We start from the raw sequence: 16600 nt of genomic DNA on the forward strand, positions 1-16600 counted from the left end.
CAGGAGAAAATGTTATAAACTTAGTTTCTTGCATCTCCCTATACTTAGAAAAGCACTAAAAGCATTAACTAAGGTATCTGTTCCTTGCAAATAACAGTAACCTTCTACCAAGATGGGAGCTTGACTGCATGTACCGCTTCATCAAAGTCACATGTGTCCCGGCTCCCCCCTTCCCTCTAAGGAACAGTTCTCAGAGCTCTCTGAAAGACTGCCTCCTGGGTTATAATCCTCAGGTTGGCTCGGATAAAATTTTCCATTTCTTTCTAAGATTGACTATTGATTAATTTTTTGGTCAGCATAGGTATTCACAAAGGATTAAAATATAAAGAGCTTTAAGAATTTAGTTTCCTATAAATATCTGATAATCACATCACCCTATTCTATGAGAAATGGGGAATAAGATAAGCATATTAAATTCTACCTAAGTTATACCTCACTGCTACCAAAAGCCTTGAGACAGTACCACTTATTTAGTATACTACCTTACATTAACACATTACTTTTAACTTTAATTTTCATTTACTCACAAACCTTCTTTTATTGGGACTTCTGAATGAGAGTTTTCTTGAAACCCAGAGAGTTTATAAAAAAGAGCATTTAAAAATAGACCATCTGCTGGGATTTGTGTGTCAAGAGGTCAGGGGAAATTCTAAGAAGCCCAAGATCAAGCTGGGATGCCCAGTGACAAGGGATGAAGCAGTGGCAGTCATCTTGAGCAGGCCAGGAGTCAGGGCCAGGATGCTCAGATACAGTGGAAAGGAACATACGGGCTGTGTCTGTGAAGGCCGGGTAGAGCTGGAACCAGAGCACTGAAGCAGCAGGAACTGGGAATCCCAGCCAGGAAAAGGGCCCCAGAGGTCAGGCGGCCAGAGAGCGTTCTGGACTTCTTGCAGTGGACAGTCCAGGCCAAAGGGAATAAAGAATCTAATCTGCTGGGTGGAAACATGTGAAACTCTCTTGACTACAGAGAGTAAACCTCAACTGTCCTCTGTCTTGTTTAGCGATAGCATGAAACCACAGCCAGCAAAGGTGAGAAACCATGACCTGGCACCAGCACTCAGGTTTCTGTTGATCTCTCTCTCCAGTCAACTGTGTCTGAACAAAAACCCTCTTGGCAAACTACACTGCCAGGGTCCTGGTGAACCACAGCTCCAGCATTCACGAAACTTGTCATCTCATAGGACAGCAGGGCAAGCACAAGGGGCTGCCTTCCTGGGGGAAAGCGTTGTCGTCACACGAGAAAGAGGAGCTGAGGGAGCTGTGCTCTTGTACCTGGACCCCTTCACACAGACTCCATAGTCACTCAAGTCCTGAGGAAACCAGGCCCACTGAGGCCTCGTGTGTTCATTCGACACGTATTTACTGAACTTCTTTTAGGTGCCAGGCTGTGTTCTCAACGCTGGGATACAGCCGGGAGCAAAACAAAGACAATCCCTGCTCCAACGAACCTTACATTTTCCTATTCCTTCGTCTTCACCGAAAACGCTAAAGAAAGAAGGAAGGAACTTTGGAAATTACTTATTTAATTACACAAAGAATATGTATACAAATTAGAAATGCCTGAGGTTATTTGTGCCATTTGTGATTAATTATGAAATGACTGTTCTTTTCATGACAGATCATGTAGCTTTAGCACTTATCGAAAGAGTCTTGCTATCTCGTTCTTTGTCAAGTACGAAAGTGATTCAGATGAATTTCCCATAGCTCTCTTTTCTTTTTCAATATTATTCTGAAGCATCTATTTAAAACACTGGGTGTCCTTCTGATTCTTGGGAAGTTGAATTAGAATAGGAACAGAGTTAATTAAACTAATAATAGATTATTTGTTTCTAACAAATTGTCTTAGAAAGCTGCTCTAAGCTTTTCCTTTCGGAAAATATACATCAAGGTTAACCGCATAAAGCAGAAACTGCAAATAACAGTGGCTTAAACACAACAGAAATTTATTTCTCTCTCACGTTAGAAAAGCTCCAACCATCTCAACTGAGTTCCAGGTAGCGGGGAGAAGAAAATGAGGAAGAACAAAAGGACAAAAGGCTACTTTAAGCAGCCTTCCTAGAAGTCTCACCAATGTGTACGCGTATAGCTCATCAGCCAGGATGCTAGCATTTAGTTTGATAGCCATACTTAGATGCGAAGGAAACTGGAAAGTGTGATCTTTTAGTTGGAGGCCCTGCTGCCCAAAATAAGATAAAGGTTCTGTTACCAGGGAAAAAATACACTGGGAGAGAGCTAGAGTCTCTAGCACATGGAAAAAAGCCGTAATCAAATGCTGAAATGTAAATACCTTTTAATATCCCTTTCAACAAGGAGACCATCCCCCTTTAAAACTACATTCACTTTCATAAACTGATTCAGCAAACTAAAATTAAGGAGAAAACAGGCTTATGTTAAGATTTGTTTCTTACACTGGACTAAAAATAACAAATTAAAAATGAATGTAAATATCAACAACAACTTATACATTTACAGATACAGATTCAACAGGGAAAAACTAAAGCCTTTCTAAGACCAGGAACAAGGCAAGGATGTCTATTCACCACTCTTAGCTAACATTATACTAGAGGTCTTAGCTAGTGCAATAGGCAAGAAAAATAAAAGGCACAGATTAGAAAGGAAGAAGTAAAACATATAAACCAAACCTATTTCCTGATGACTTGATCATATACGTAAGAAACCCTAAGGAATCCACAGAAAAGCTACCAGAAATAACAAAGTCAGCAAAACTGCAGGATACAATAGCAATATACAGAAATCAACTGCATTTCTATATACTAGCAACAAACATTTGGAACAAAATAACTCCATTTAAAATAGCACCAAAACCCCACGAATACTTAGGAATACACTTAATGAAAGATATGTAGGGCCTGTACATTGAAAATTTAAAAATTAAAAAGGGGAATTAAAGAATTACTAGAAACATGTAGACACATACTATGTTTATGAATTGGAAGACCCAATATTGTTAAAATAGCTGTATTAGTTATCTATTACTGAATAACAAATGACCCAAAACTCAGTGGCTTAAAACAATAAGCATTTATTATACACACAGTTTATGTGGGTCAGAAACCTGGGAACTGCTTAGTTGGGTGGTTGTGCCTCAAGGTCTCTCATGAGGCTGCAGTCAAGGGTGACACCTACTACCTTCATCTGAACTCCCAACTGGGGCTGAAGGACCAGCTTCTATTGAGGCTCAAAAACACAGTGGCGAGTCAGTGCTGACTGCTGGCAGGATGCTAGAGTTCTTTGCCATGTAGACCTCTCCACAGGGGGGCTTCAGTACCCTTGGGACATGGCAGCTGGCTTCGCCCGGAATAAACGATGCGAGAGAGAGCCAGAGGGAAGCAACGTGTCTCATGATCAGCCCTTAGGAGTCACATTCCATCCACATTCTATTCTTTAGAAGTGAATTGCAAAGTAATAGCCCACACTCCAGAAGACGGGAATTAAGCTCCATCTCTTCAAGTATAAAATAATTTGTGGCCATATTTCTAAAATCAACAGCAATCCTTCCTAATTGATCTATACTTTCAGTGCAATCTCAAGCAAATTTTTAACTGTTTTTTTTCTTTTTTGAAGGAAATTACAAGCTGATTTAAAAATGTACATGGAAAGTCAATGTTCCTAAAACAGCTTAACCAGTTTTGAAAAAGATGAACAAAGTTGGAATACTTTTGTCACCCAATTTCAAAACCTGTCATATGCAAAAGTACTCAAACAGCACGGTACTGGCATGAGAACAGACATACAAACCACTGAGATAGAAAAGAAAGTCAAGAAACAGACCCACACTGGTCAACTGACTTTCAACAAAGGTGCCAGGATAATACGCAAAGGAGAAAAGAGTCTTTTCAACAAACGATGGAACAATGCTAGATGTCTGTAAGGAAAAATATACACCTCAACCCTTAACTTCACAAAGATTATACTCAAATTGGATCTTAGACCTAAACGTAAGAGCAAAAAACTATTAAATTCTAGATGAAAACACAGGACAAAATGTTTGTGACATCAGATCAGCAAATATTTCTTAAGATATTAAAAGCACAAACTATTTTCAAAGTTGAAACACTGAATTAATCAAGTTTAAAACTTTTGCTTATTGGAAGACATAGTTAAGGAAAAAAAGAGGCAAGCCACAGACTGGTATAAAATTTTTATAAAACATATCCAACAAAGGGCTTATATCCAGAATGTAAATAGAACTCTTTTAACTCAATTATAACAAAAATGTAACCCAGTGAAAAAGTGGGTGAAAGATCTGAACAGACACAACACAAAGGAGGATATACACATGGCTGGTGAGCACAAGAAAAGATGCTCAAATCACTAGTCATTAGAGAAACGCAAATAAAAACCACAAAATATAATTACACGCCACCTAGAATGACTGAAGTTAAAATGACTGACAGTGCAAAGTGTTGGCAAGGAGGTGGAGGAACTGGAACGCTCATGTGTTGATGGTAGAAATGCAAAATGGTACAGTCACTTTGTAAAATAACATGGTACCCTATATTTCTCATATGATAAATTCTAGCAATTCTACTCCTAGGCATTTACTCAAGAGAAGTAAAAACACATGTCCACACAGAAATGTGTACCCAGATTTTCATAGCAGCATTATTCATAATCAAACCTGGAAGCAACCCAAATATTCACCAACTGGTGAATGGACAGTCTGTGGTGCAGCCATACCACAGATTAATATTCACAGTAACAAGGAATGAAACAGCAATAAAACATAGCTGGGTTTCAAAAGTGGCATCTTAAGTGAAAGAGGTAGAACACAAAAGACTTCATAGTACATGATTCAAATTATATGAGATTCTAGAAAAGGCAAAACTGTAGTGACATGAAGAAACCAGTGGTTGCTCAGGGATGGCAGGGTGGGTGAGAGGACAGAGCGCAAAAGGAATGAAAAAAAATGTTTAGGGACTTCCCTTATGGTCCAGTGGCTAAGAGTCCATCTCCCAATACAGGGGGCCCAGGTTTGATCCCTGGTCAGGGAACTAGATCCCACATACCACAACTAAAAGAGCCTGCATGCTGCACAAAGATCCCACGTGCTGCAACAAAGACCCAGTGCAGCCAAACAAATAAATAAATAAATATTTAAAAAAAAAAAGAAAAAAGTGTTTAGGGTAAGGGGACTGTTCTCTATTCTGATTGTGGTGGTGGTTACAAAACTATATACAATTACCAAAATTCACCAAACTGTACACCCAAATTGGCAAACTTTATTGTAGGCAACACTTTAATAAACAAAAAAAGAGAAAAAAATTTTTCATAAAAAAGTAAATGTGGAGATCTAGAAAGATTAAGACATTTCTGGATATATAATTATTCTCAAACTTTGTAAAAGAGGTGGGATTTTCACAGACTAAAACCAATCTTTAGCAATAAAAAAACTTCTGATACCTTGAAAATATTCCCAGCTAACATCAACTAACATGAGAAGACCTTCCAATAATAATGAATACATTCAAAATCACATGCATTGATTTTCACCATAGTTCTTTCCCACATGTTATCACCAAGACACAAGAAAAATATCAACACAATCAGCCAAAGAGGAAGGAACACTGGACGTTTCTATTTTAAAAAATCAGTTTAAAGAGATAATCAAAACTGACTCAACACTTTCCATCTCTTGATAGGAAAACAATGTGAAGACCCTGTGAGAAAATGCTGTGTGGCAACTGTCGTGTAATCTACCAGTAACCATATAAAATGAAAACGTATGGGTGTTTTCTTGCTAACCTCTTCCTCATTTCCATTTCTTTTTCCTTTGACCAGCAGCAGTACTGACAGCTTAATAATTAAGGGCAGCTTAATATGTTGTACACTATCCTTTAAGCTTTCTCAAAGTCACCCTTTACATCCTTTTTGGATACATGACAACACCAGAAACACAAGACAATGAATTTGCTGAGGTGAGGTTTGAGCTGCATTTTTAATCCATCATATGGAGGACCAGTTAAATATCTTTGCTGATCTTAGAAGAGAAAGTACAGTACAGTTATAGACCGAACTCCTCATATTAGGAGGAAGGTAGAGGCTGCCAACGGGATAACGGTCGGCCCACAAAATTCATTATGAAGGCTTCAGGAAGTTGTTGCAGTTATGTGTCTTTCAGCACCTCTGGGTACTTTTAAAACTTCTTCATGATCAAGATCTCCCTCCAAAATCACGTCTCCATTGACGAAGATCAGGGCCTCATCTTAGTGGTGTAGTCAAGAGAAGATCTAAGAACAGCTTTGTACCTAAGTGTCTTGTGGTTGAAACAGACATGGATGAGAGCCTTGAAATGTGCAATGGAAGGCACTGTACCCAATGGACCACCAGAACACCTGGCCTTTGGTCCTGCCTCTATCACCCATTAGCTGTGCAACCTGACCTTCAGCCTCCTCATCTTTAAAATGGGAAGCCCAGGCTCTCCACCACCGCAGAGAGTGTGTTAAGAACCTAGTAAGGCAGTACGGGTTGACAGCACCCTGACCATCACAAAGGGTTACAGTGTCTTATTGCACAGAAATGATTATTTTGATAATACTGAATTTTAAAACAATTATTTACAGAATATAGATAAAATACCAGACATTTTGCTAGGTACTGGGAATTATAAAGAATAATGTATAGTTTCTAAACTCAAAGCGCAGACTCAGAAAAGCCTTCAGAGTCAAAACTTAAATGAATAAGATTTTTCTAGGAAAAGAATGGATCTAATAGTGAAGGAATGGATGTGGCTGGAAGAAACTGCATACAGTTATGCAAAGCCACCTCTTAAGAGCACAGACGCTAAAGCTCCAGTACCTGCATTTGAGTGTTGTCTCCACTACTTATCAGTCTGTATTCTTGGCAAATAACTTATGTTCGCTGTGTCTCAGTTTCTTCATCTATAAAATGGGGACAACAGTTCCTACATCATCAGGCTTTCAGAAGGACTAATTAAATAATATTTGTAAAGTGCTTAGAAAAGAGCTGTATTAGTCTGCTTTCTCTAGGTTATACTGTGGTAACAAAATTATCCCAAATTTCAGCAGCTTGTAACAGAGGTTTATTTCTCACTCATCTTACATGTTGGCCACTGCCCTGCTCTGTGTGTCCTTTTCATTCTGGGGTTTGGGCTGAAGGAGTAGTTTCTACCTGGCACATGCTTTTCTCATGACAAAAGGAGCAGCCCAGCAGTGGAACCACACAATGGTCTGAAAACTTCTGCCTGTGACACACGCATCACTTCTGCTCACAGTCCAGGGGCTCACGTAAGTCAGAGTCCAGTCTGACGGTAACAAGGCACTAGAGGCCCTGCAGGGAGGGGCCCACAGAGATGGGCAGCGGGCATTCTCAGCAAACAGAACAGCTGAATAAACAGTACAGTCTACCACAGGTGCCTGGTACACAGTAAGTGCCGTGTGTTTCTTAAGGAAAAATAAGTGATGGCCCAGAATCCTGAGGCAGCATGGAATGTCAGGAAGAGTTCAATGCTCAGTGTCCCCGGGGTACAGGGTCCACAGGGCTGAAGGAGGGACCTGCAGAGGCCTAGTTATGAAAGGCTCTGAAAGGAGGTGATGTTTTTGCCTACAGGTAAAAGGTAAGTTACAGTAACGAAAATTTTATAGCTATATTTTATGAGGTACTTCTGTGCCAGTGTTATCAAGACATTGGCATGATTTCATCTGTTCCGCACTGAACATTTAAAAGTCTACTAGTCACTCTCCGTGTAACACTTGTCTGATAAGACATTCTGCCAGCCCCGGACTGAGTTGTAATTGTCACAACAAGGCAGAGGACAGAAGAGTTCTTTCAGCAGGTCCAGGATACCTCAGGTCAGGACAGGGGGAGGGGGCACAGAGAGGAAAGGAAGAGAAGGGGGGGAAGAGAGAAGGTATAAATGAACTAATGACAGAGAGAGAGAGAAAGAGAGTTGTACAATGGACTGAGAAGCACTCAGTTTGGTGTTGGGATTGTAAATACCGTGTGAATTATAAGAAGGTGAAAGCACCCTGTAAAGATGGCTGTTTCCTAAGGACCGACTGTCATCTTCTACTTCTGCACTAGGTTCTTTCATGAGCCCAACCCACCTCACAGCTCTAAGCATCCTTGACTTCCCGCTGCAGCTTCTGCCCTCATTTTCAATGCTAGAAAATCATTTCAATCCCTAAAGTTCAACTGAAAACCTTGGGCATCAGATGAGTTACCTGACCTGCTACACTTGGTGAACTGGGAGAAGAAATCTAAGGGAAGAAAGAACAGGCAGAAGAAAAAGAAGTGTGAAGAGCAGAGAAAGACATGAAGAGCAGGGCCAGGCTCAGAGGACCTAACTCCCCATCCTTATTCACCTGGGATGCAGGTCAGGCTCCAAAACTTACTCCAAAGAAGTTCTGATTTCCATAGCAGATTATGCTCGTTCCATAAGCTTTCCCCTTAATGACATACCATGACTTGGAAAGCCCATCAACACTGAGGTTCTGTTGGATGCTTTTTCTTTTAGTTACCATAAGACAATGTTCTATTTTTTGTCTTTAAAATTCTTGTGGGGGGGGGCGGGGAGAGACAGACAAATCACAGCCCACAAATGAGCCATCCTGACTCCTCCAAAGTTGCTCAACTCTCCCCTTCCCCACTTCTATGACTTATAAACCTCAACAAGACTTCTATAATCTTGCACCATTGTGAAGTTTTTTTGTTTGAAAGCTTTAAAGATCTCCACTGCCTACAGAAAAGAAATACAAACTCAGACCACATCCAAAGTCCTAAAGGACCTGGTGTGAATCTATGTTTCTAATCTTATTGGGTAGGACAGATTTTCTTTCACGAAGGTTGCTTGATCACAAGATAATCAAAGTCTGACATGCTGTACAGAGCAGGTAACAAACACAGGAAATGGCTAGATCGTAAAGGGCCAGGTTGAAGGGGAGAAGCCTGGAGCCTGAGAAGTACAAGCCTGTCTGTTCATCTACTCCAAAATAGCTTGAAAGAAGACCAAATGATGACAGATATGTGAATTGTAAAAAGGAGAAAAATTGGCAAAAGTAGGCTCTTTCTATTTTAATCATGCCAGAATCAGCTCAGGCCTGAGACTTCAGCTTTTGAGAGTTAGGGTACATCCCAGTGGTAATGACTCACAACTATGATTCATAAAATGGCAGAAAATGAAGAAGTGCAGGGATACGGATGGCCCAAAGACTTTCTGCAGAACCACAAAAAGAACTTAAAGTTCAATAAGTAAGCAACGTTTTCTTTAAGGAAAGAAAGGATTAATGTGTAACAAGACTGGCGGAACCGTGAACACACAGAGTGGCCTCAATTTTTGAAGGTCTCTCACCAAAGACATGAAGAAGAGTAGTTAGACATGAGGTGGGACTATGATGGAAGTAGGTGTTTACTAACATTTTTGAAACACTCGCTTAAATTGAAGTATTTAATTTGGCTTCTATAGCCAAGCTTTCCAATTACAATTCTGCAAACTCTCATGAAAACAGTGGTATTTTAGATATTGAATGTTGGTGTTAAAAGCCAGAAATGTCAAAGGAAGAACAATGCAACATTAAAACACGTATCAGTGGTACATGTGAATACAGTAAGTCCCCTATTTACGAATGAGTTCTGTTCTGAGAGCGTTTTCCTAAGTCCAATTTGCTTGTAAGTCCTACAAAATTAGCCTAGGTACCCAACTAACACAATTAGCTATATAGTACTGTACTGTAGTAGGTTTATAATACTTTCCACATAAGTAATACACAACAAACAAACACAAAAAATAGAGAAAACATTTTTAATCTTACAGCACAGGACCCTGAAAGGTACAGTAGTAGTACAGTACAACAGCTGGCATACAGGGGGCTGGCATCGAGTGAACAGGCAAGTACCAGCTACATGATATCACCGCTGCTTTTATGCTTGCTTCTGGGCATCCTGGGCTTGAAATAAGGATACTGTACTACGGTACTCTGTACGGTATGGTAAAGTACACAAAAGCACCACCACTTGTAGGGGATACACACATGTGACAATGTACACCAGACACGAGAACTAACTTACATGACTGGACACGTGAATGCACGTTTGCATCTTTGGAAGTTTGCAACTTGAAGGCTTCTATGTAGGGGACTTACTGTAACCTTAATCTTTACGCAAAACCGAACGCCCCTTATCCTTTCTGGGCAGCAGCTGGAATCCCTGAGGGATTACAAAATGGAATTGTGGAGAGACAGCTGTCCTAGGCAAATTAACTCTTCATTGCTCCTCATAAACTGAACACACTTCCCCAATCCCCCTCCATCCAGGAAAAATATTTAGTCCTTATTCTTTTCTGTGACATCATTGAAGACAGAAAGTGGACTCCCACCTAGCAAAATAATGCCCTGATGTAATTTATCTCCTCCTCCTCTTTTAATTAGTGGGATATTTTTAAGCTATGTATTCAGAAACATTTCTAACCATGAAAGAGTGGGTGACACAAGGAGAGAGAAAAACCAGCCTAAGCAAAATAAATCCACCAATAACTAAATAAACTAAACCCAAAGTTGGCAGCTTTTCAGAAGCGCATGAGTGAAGGTTTTGGTTTCTATGACAGCAGATAACACATGACTTAGTTTATACAAATGTCTTTTTATAAAAAAAAAAAAGCTCTCTCTCTGAAAAACACAGATTGAAATAAAATTACTTCCTTACTACATATAGTATGCTAGGAGAACTATTGGTCTCAGAGCTAAAAGGTGATATTTTATCAACAAGTTTTATAACATTCCTCCAAAACACCGAATACCATCTGTGCATTTCCTTTCAGTAGTAAATATTTTATTTTCTTTTTCATATTTTGTTTAGCATAAAAACAAAAAAAAAAAAGAAACACACACACACACAAACCAAACCAAAAAAGGGAAGTTGCTTGATAAATATGGAGACAGGAGAAGTCAGGTTGAGCAAGAGACATCTGGGACAAGCTGTGGCTTTGTGAATCTCAGACTTTGATCCCATAATCAGTGGTGTGTAAACCAAACATTCACAAATAATTTTAATATCCTCCTTTATAATTATCCTTATCTAAAGTATAACATATTATATTAAATATTTCATAACAAAAGTATGATTTTCTGGGAAAAGCCAGAAACAAAATATTCATTAAATTCAAAACAAGCACTAACATCTATGGTATAGCATGAAGGAAAACTGGTGTCATTATCTCTGATATTAAGCATCTTAAGTAAACATAGTATCATCTAACTATGGTGGAATAATAATAAAGAATGAGGCTGATATGAGGATTTATCAGATTTGTGTAATGGTAGGAAGTCAATAATATTGGTTTAATTAGTTACCACAAAGTGAAGATTCAATTGGCTGAGAGGTGTTTATTAATAGTGGGATTATTTAAATGCTACATGTATCTGGGGATTATATTTCAAATACTGAGCAATTCTATTTACTCTTCTGAAACCAGGAATTTTAATGTTAGAAATCTGTTAAATTTCTGATTCCTTTAAAAAGTTTAATCAAGCACCTTACCACCTGTTAAGCATCTGTGCCAGAAAAGACTGACCACAATACACATACTTTAGATTTTAAAAAGACTAGAAAGAGCTGAAAAATGCGACCTCTAATTCTAGAGCACTGAATGTCACAAAGTGAAACTTTCTGAGGTGATAGCAAGAACTTATTTTAAAACCAGGAGTCTGAAAACAGAATAAAGAAAGAAAATAGGATGCCTTAAAACAAATGAGTCACATAATGAGTTATTAAAGAAGGGTTCCGATAATGTGAGCAAATCAATTAACAGTAAACTAACATGATGAAATGTAACACAATAAGGCACTTTTCAAATTTCTGAATGCTTTAGGAAAATATCCAAAAAAGGACTCAAGATTCTCACTGCTGAGAGAAACAGAATGCTATCATGAATGAAAGAGTAAAGTCTCACGCTGCTCTCATTGTGAAAGCCATGAACTATCTATTGTCTACAGGCTGGTTAAGTAGCTGCCAATCAAGCTGGCAGTTCAAGTGGGGATGAGGTTAGACTGGGCAGAGCCTGGTCACTGTGCCCCACAGGACTGGCATGACCCCAGGCTGACCTTTAAGTTACTACAAGTCTTCAGAACACCAGGTGGCTCAGAGGGCTTGAAGACCTCACAAGGGAGTTCAGCTCTGTAGTCCTGAAGCAACTCTAGGCATCTGAGAAAAATGTTTCAGCAGGGGAAACACAGTGACCTCAATCCCCAGAATTTTGGCTGGAAGTTGTGAGGAGTGAAGGATTAAGTTGTATATGAAAAGAATAAACACAGAAAAGGAATAGTACAGAGAGCATGAAGGAAGGAAAGAAGCGAGCCGGCTTAAAGTAATGACCCAGCGTCCCAAACTACCAATCACCCAGGAAACAAGAATAAGCAGGGGTAACTCACTTAAAAGGTCTGCAGTGGAATGCAGAGTTATTTCCAAATCCTTTCCCTTTGATGTTATACATGTTACTATGAATCCAGTCTGTAATTTTCTTTGCCTTTTCCAAGAAAGAAATTAAAACCATATTTCATATATACTAGTTTAAACTTATTTTTGTATAAATTTGGGAGTTCAAATTTAAGCTGTGGATGAAAAACAAAGTTTGATTTCATGCTTTAGATTCTTTTTTCAATACCTCATAGAGTTTAAGACATATGCTTATTAAAATAAAATAGAATAGAATAAAATAGAATAGAGCAGCGTGGGGATGGGGGAGAGGAAGGCGGTCCAGCACAGATGAGACGCCGCTCAAACCCTTCAGCTCACTCCCCGTCCTTCTCTGGCCACAAACCCTGATGAATCTCCTGTCAGTTCCAGTCCACCTGACTTTCCACTTGACCTTATTATTCCCCTTGCATGACCATGTCTCCTTCCAAAACAGAGTCTCTCTCACTATTTTTGGTAAATCCAACTTCTTCATTTTCTTTTTCTGCCATTTTTGTCCTACTATGAGTTCGACTCCTAATGTAATTTAAATATAACACTGCCAAGAAACTTGGCTAAAACTTTCATTAAAATTACCTTGAAAACTGAGACAAACCTCTCTCATCTCGATTATCCACATCACTGGCTTTTTCATGACTAAGGAAGTAGCTCTGAGATGGAATCTGACACCTGAAGACAACTGATTATGACCCATAATCTAAATATGACATTTTCCCTAAAGTTTCTCCAGAAAAGAGGAGGCATGGGGGGGAGGGGAGAAATCACACTTACAAGTCCACTTATGGCTACAATCCAGATGTAGGAACCAGAGGTGAAAAGCTATAAAAGAAAAAAAAAGGCAACTAAAAATGAAATTCAACTGCCAGTCACAGCATATTTATTTTTACATAACTATAGTCATAACCATTTATGTTAAGCCTTAATTATATATATCAATATAAACAAATAGGAAATCAATAAATATCAATTCTGTTATATAATATGAAAGAAAATAATACACTAATTTTCTTTTCTTTTGTTTCTTTTTTTTTAACACCAAGACCTCACTCAGCTTTTTGATAGCCTAAAACAGACTGGCTGAACCCAGCCCACTCCCGTGCAAAGAAAAGTAAGTGAAATTCAAGCATATTCTAATTTACAAATGGACATTAATTGGTTTAAACAAAGCAAAATATTATGCAGAAAGAAATTATTAGCATTAACAACATACAAAATATGTAGTCACTATCCAATGCTTGGTGTTAAGTAATGACATGTAATATTAGTTTATGTAATTCTCTCATTTCAATTTCTCATCGTCACTACTCTAGTTTTAGATGGAAGACGTCTGCCGGCATACAAGTCCAAGTCCAATGCTGCTCTGCTTAACTGCTGATACTCCAAGAAAGAGCAAACTAAGTAATGGTATCAAAGTTCATTAATGGCAAAAGTAGTTAGAATGGGGTCTCGTGAACCTTCTCCCTTTTCTTCCAAATCATTTATATCCAAGGGTTGTGATAAGGGTTTAAAAAAAAAAAGTCACAAGACATCTTAAAGTGTTCTTGCAAGAAAGAAAAGATTTGTAGCCTAATAAGAGGATATTATTGGGACAACTGGTGAAATTTGAATATGATTGTATCAATGTTAATTTCCCAATTTTGTTAACTGAATAATGGTTATGTAAGAGAACACCCTTGTGTGTAGGAAATATACACTGAAATATTTAGGGAATAAAATAAAGTCACATGTATAGATTTTAAAAAAAGATTTATATCAGTGTTTGTTCACATTTAGATATTTAGATGGAGAATTTAAGCACTTTTGCTCATAAAGAAGCAGGTTCATTTTGACACTGTGCTAGATGAAAACCTCAAAGTGGTGCACATTTACCAAGGATACATAGAAAAAAAGATACAGAGAAAGAAGACAGATAGAGAGGTAAGAGATGACACAGCGCAGGTAAAAGGAGTCTGACAAGCTGTGCTCTCATGTTAGCTCACGTAGAAACGAGCACTGGCTGCAACTTTAAATTTAATCCCTTGATCTAAAATTGAATCCTTTGATGTAGCATGGGTGCTTGTTCACTGTGGATGACTGGTAATAACAAGGATGAGAATTACGTGGAAAAATAATTTTCTGTAGTTTTCTTCCAAAAGTATAGAGAACAATAAAACAGCTGACACTTTCACAGCTTACTGTATGTGTTCGCTCACTGCTGGCCCCGCAGGGCAGGTGCTGCATCTCCTGCTTCATTTTATCCTCCAAGGCCCCCAGCACTGGCCGTTACGTGACTGGCTCCTGGGCTGTGTGTACTTCACGCCTGGCCACACACATCTCTGCTCTCCTGACGATGCTTAGTCATTCACTCACTCGCCTGCCCATCAGCTGTCCCTGGCTTCAACAAGTTGTTGAGTGAGAGACAGAGGCATAGAAGCTTGTGCAAAGGTCCAGAGGGGAGGGATGGAGGGAGAGAACAGAAGTTTTGGGAATAAAAGGTTCACACTCACGTCAAGGTGGGGGAGGGTGTGGGTTGACACGGGACAGGCAACGAGAAACCCTGTACGCCGTGCGTGAGGCAACAAGAAACCCTGCACGCCGTGCGTGTTAAGGACTTCTGATTTTATCAAGAAGCCAGGGGCATCTCCACCTCCACTTTCTGATATCAACTTCTACCTCCCCCCGACTCCAAAAAAAATCTCAGAAAAAGCAAAGGTGGTAGCCATAGAGACATAAATTATTAATTAATAATAGGAACCAATGGACAGCTCTTATTACCTGTTCAGATTACCCTAAAAATCCAATGCTATAATCTCTAATTCTTCAAATGACCCTGTAAGATAGGTATTATTGTCCCCACTTTACAGACGGGCAAATGGGGGCTCAGAAAAAGTGGCAGAGAAAGAAAATAATTATCAGAGCAAGTAATTAAACCGAAGTCCACTTGGCTCCAAAGACTTTCCACAATGCTCCATTGAATTCCTACTCTGTAATTCATAAAACAATGTTTTTCAGCCTCCAAGATGCTCTATAACTAGAGTCAACATGAGGCTCAGAGGCTTCCATAACTTGATCCCAGTCTCAAGCTAGTGCATGCCACGTCAGAACTGGAACCTGGGTCTCTACCACTGCATTCTGCCTTCTGCTGTAACATCTTAAAAAAAACATTAAACACGCCACAGCAAATCCTAGTAATAAGAGTAAAATGCGGAAATGGGCTATGAGATTATTGAGCATTAGGGAGGATAAGGGAGAGTGTAATGCTATGCAGCCTGAGAGATGGAGAATAAACCTATTTCATGAGAAACAGTTGTAAAAGTGGTAAGGAAACACCCACCCCAGATGAGCCACTGATAACACAAGACAGCAGACTAGAGAAGTTAGAGGAAATGCTAAAGGTTAAAAGGGGAGGGAGGAGGGCATTTTACACCGGCATCTGATTTGATGTGTGTGGGATAAGGAATGTTATGACTATTAATGGTGGATCAAAAGGCCAAGCTACACATGGTACCACAGGAAACAGTAGAATAAAAGTTTACATCAAAAGGTGTGAGAGTGAAAGAAAAGTGACAGGTAGTAAAGGTTGAAAACTGAAAATCACATGCATCTTCTATTCCTGGGCCTGGAACCCAGCAGAGAGTGATCAATATTCGCTGAATATTGGTGAAGATAATCTTTTTCAATTTAGTAAGTCCTCTAATGGCCTTCGTGCCCAACCGTGTGGCGAGTGGTGACAGTGTGATCAGGCCCGTGCGGCGCAGGAGTTACGGAGCTGGCAAAGCGTATGGGGTTCCTGCTTCAGAGCTTTATTTGTGACACTCGATTCAATAAGTTAATGTTGACAGTGGTTTTCCACTTTCCACCTTTTGACTGTTCTCATTCGTTTCCACTTCATACTATGATTTAAAAAAAAAGTACTTACACGCAATTGTACAATGAAATTAAAATATTTTCCACCGATACAAATTACAGTGAAAGCTCTTATCAGATTTCGAAAGCCTAGGAAAGTATTCTAGTACCTTATATACCTTGATGTTCTTGTTCTGTAACACTTCCTTTGAACGTTTGATATAGATCATGAAGCCAAACTTATGGGAAAAAAAAACATTGTTTTCAAGGAGATCAAATAAGAAAAAGACCGAAAAAAAAAAAGAGAGAGAGAGATCTGGTAAAGAAA

General features: G+C 39.1%; 1 protein-coding gene across 5 annotated transcripts in view; it reads right to left on the reverse strand.

The window, feature by feature from the left end:
- UBAC2 (UBA domain containing 2) overlaps positions 1 to 16600 on the reverse strand; it is a 162198-nt gene that overhangs the window by 46530 nt on the left and 99068 nt on the right. For 2 of the 5 annotated variants that reach the window (XM_057707285.1, XM_057707288.1), the window contains one exon: positions 13219 to 13266. The exons of 1 other annotated variant lie outside the window; for it this stretch is intronic. In XM_057707285.1, the coding sequence (XP_057563268.1) occupies positions 13219 to 13266 (48 nt within the window). Of the gene's footprint in view, positions 1 to 9775; positions 9927 to 10047; positions 10186 to 12404; positions 12500 to 13218; positions 13267 to 16600 lie in introns of those variants that run through there. 2 more of the 5 variants (XM_057707287.1, XM_057707289.1) reach the window with 2 other exon arrangements.

Source organism: Hippopotamus amphibius, chromosome 14 (assembly GCF_030028045.1).
Source record: "Hippopotamus amphibius kiboko isolate mHipAmp2 chromosome 14, mHipAmp2.hap2, whole genome shotgun sequence".
NCBI lineage: Eukaryota > Metazoa > Chordata > Mammalia > Artiodactyla > Hippopotamidae > Hippopotamus > Hippopotamus amphibius.